This window comes from Pteropus vampyrus, unplaced genomic scaffold (genome assembly GCF_000151845.1).
Source record: "Pteropus vampyrus isolate Shadow unplaced genomic scaffold, Pvam_2.0 Scaffold174, whole genome shotgun sequence".
In the NCBI taxonomy this organism is placed as follows: domain Eukaryota; kingdom Metazoa; phylum Chordata; class Mammalia; order Chiroptera; family Pteropodidae; genus Pteropus; species Pteropus vampyrus.
Genome location: NW_011888955.1, coordinates 711058 through 713461, shown reverse-complemented (window position 1 = coordinate 713461; position 2404 = coordinate 711058). Strand labels below are relative to the sequence as shown.

The following is a 2404-nucleotide window of genomic DNA, read 5'->3' as shown; positions in this document are numbered from 1 at the left end:
TAGATCATCAGCTTAAAACCTAAGTGCACTGTCACAGCGAGCTGTGTGTTTTTAAGGGAAGGGAGCCTTGAGTATGGCTATGAGAACACGAAGGTATCATTTCTGGGCCCAAATCCCTGGTAGTAATATCTGACATGTAAAACATAGACTGATGGTGGAGATGCCAGCAGATATTCACACGTGCACAGCCCAGTTAAACTTTAAGTGTGTAACCAGTACAGTGCCACGTAGAAGCCCTGTGTGTGAGTCGGTTGTCATTCCTTTATTATCTGTTGTTCAGCCTTTAGAAATAATAGAAAAGCTTCCTTGAGACAATGGAGAGGTCCCTGAGCCGTGCACATGGCTCTGCAGCTGGGGTCGGGCCAGGGGGCGGGTGCGTAACCAGGAAACATGTGCCACTGCAGTGTGCTGTGCTTTACACGACCGTCGGAGGTCAGAGGAGACTGCGGATTCACAACCTTGGCCTGAACTGCAGCGCCCAGCTGGCCGACCTCTATAAGAGCTGTGAGACGGACGCCCTCATCAACTTCTTCGCCAAGTCAGGTAAGGCTTGGCTAATCCTGTGCTGCTATCCTTTGGTATCCACGGGGGATCAGCTCCAGGACCCCCAGGCTCCAAAATCCAGACGCTCAGGCCCCTCGTATAAAATGGCGCAGTATCTGCCTACAACCCCCGTGCGCTCCGTGTGCTTCAGTCATCTCTGGATTGCTCGTGATACCTAATACTGCGCGCACGGCTGTCACACTGTGCTGTTTGACCAGGAACAATGACCAGGGGAAGTCTGCACGTGTGCAGGGCAGACACAGCCATCACAGGCCTAACAGCAGAGTACATGTCAGCAACAACCTGACTTTTTTTTTTTTTCGAATATTTGCGATCCACGATTAATTGAGTCCACAGATATGGATCCCACAGATAGAGGGCCGACAGTAATTCAGCCCGGCCTCGTTGGTTAGTCCACTTTGTAGCTGACGAGTATGGTGGTGCCATAGACTTTCCATGGGTAGATTCAGAATTTATCAAAGCAAAGGGCGAAGGAGACTAGTCAGCCTCTCTAACTTTAGATTAGTACGGAGATGACCGAGTCAGGTCCACTGTGCAGTTTTATTTAAAGGTTCCTTCCTAAGGGGTGCGAGGTGAAATTTAGGACGGTCTACTTAGGGTAGGGGGTATGTGAGTGTGCCCTCTGGCACATGAGGACGGTGGAAGAAGGTTTGTGAAACAGTGGACCAGAGGGGGTGCTTTCTTCGACTCTTTCTCTCCTCCCCCGAAACCCCAATGGAGAGTCTACACTAAGTTTTAGAAGAAACAGCCTGGAGTCCAGCCCATCGGGATTCAGGACATCCGAAGGCAGTAAACAAGTCTTCTCTGTGCAGAGTTCCATTTCTAACATCCAGGGAGACGTCGGGACAGCCGCCTGCCTTTCGTTACGTAGTAGGCCATTGTTCCCCACGGGCTGTGACCATACCGCGTCAAGAGGAGAGTGTCAGCAAATGACTCCAGGATTCTTAAAGCTGTCATTCCTTGCCATGTGACCTGAGGATAATTGCAATTATTTCTTTTTTATTGTTCTTTGAAGGGATCCATTTCTGAGCTAAAACTTGCCCTTCCCATTGTTTTGTGCAAACAGCTTTCAAAGCAGTCCTGCACCAGCCCTTGAAGGTCATCCGGGAAATTCTCGTTAACCAGACCGCCCACATGTTGGCCTGCTACCGGAAGAACTGTGCCAGCCCATCCGCAGCCAGCCAGGTGAGACGCCGGCATCCGCACCTGCGTTCCTGCGCATTAGCCCGCAGGAGGCTGGTGACAGTCCAGGGACCTAGATGCAACCCGGGAGATCGAGAATCCATTTGGGGATGGGGCGGTGCTGTTTTATAGCCAATGTTACAAAGAAGTTGACATGCGCTAACGGCAGTAATGACGTCTTTATATTTTAGCTACGTAAATATAATTTATAAATATCCGAATTCTTTATATTTAACATGTAATCGGTATGAAGAGTTTTGAAAGCATTGTCTCTGGCCATCATCTAGTAATTCGAAGTGGAATGAGACCCTTTGAACAAAGCTCAGACTGTCCTGTACGAGGAGGGCCTCGGGTCCGCCTTCATTTCTGCATCTCTCACATCCTCCCTCCGTCAGCCAGAGCTGGACGCCGGTTTCCAGAGCCGTGCACTGCATTTCTGAGCATAGAATTTGAATTAAAAGAAGACAGTGAGCAACAGATGGTTCATTCATTGTCAAAAGTGGGTGCTGAGAACATATCTGAAACCCCACCCGAAAGTGAGCCTTCAGCAACGAGGATAATGCAGGTCAATTTAGGGGCCAAATTCATGATCCGGGTAAAGAAGGAAAATACAACAAACATGGTTATGATTTTGGATTTTTAACAAAAATTCCTTCCT

The 2404-nt window shown here is 49.0% G+C and overlaps 1 protein-coding gene across 1 annotated transcript in view; it reads left to right on the top strand.

The window, feature by feature from the left end:
• The window catches only part of SEC24D (SEC24 homolog D, COPII coat complex component), an 89726-nt gene that overhangs the window by 77673 nt on the left and 9649 nt on the right, over positions 1 to 2404 (top strand). Inside the window, exon 19 of the mRNA XM_023536962.1 lies at positions 1631 to 1749. Coding sequence (XP_023392730.1) covers positions 1631 to 1749 — 119 coding nt within the window. The remainder of the gene's footprint in view (positions 1 to 1630; positions 1750 to 2404) is intronic.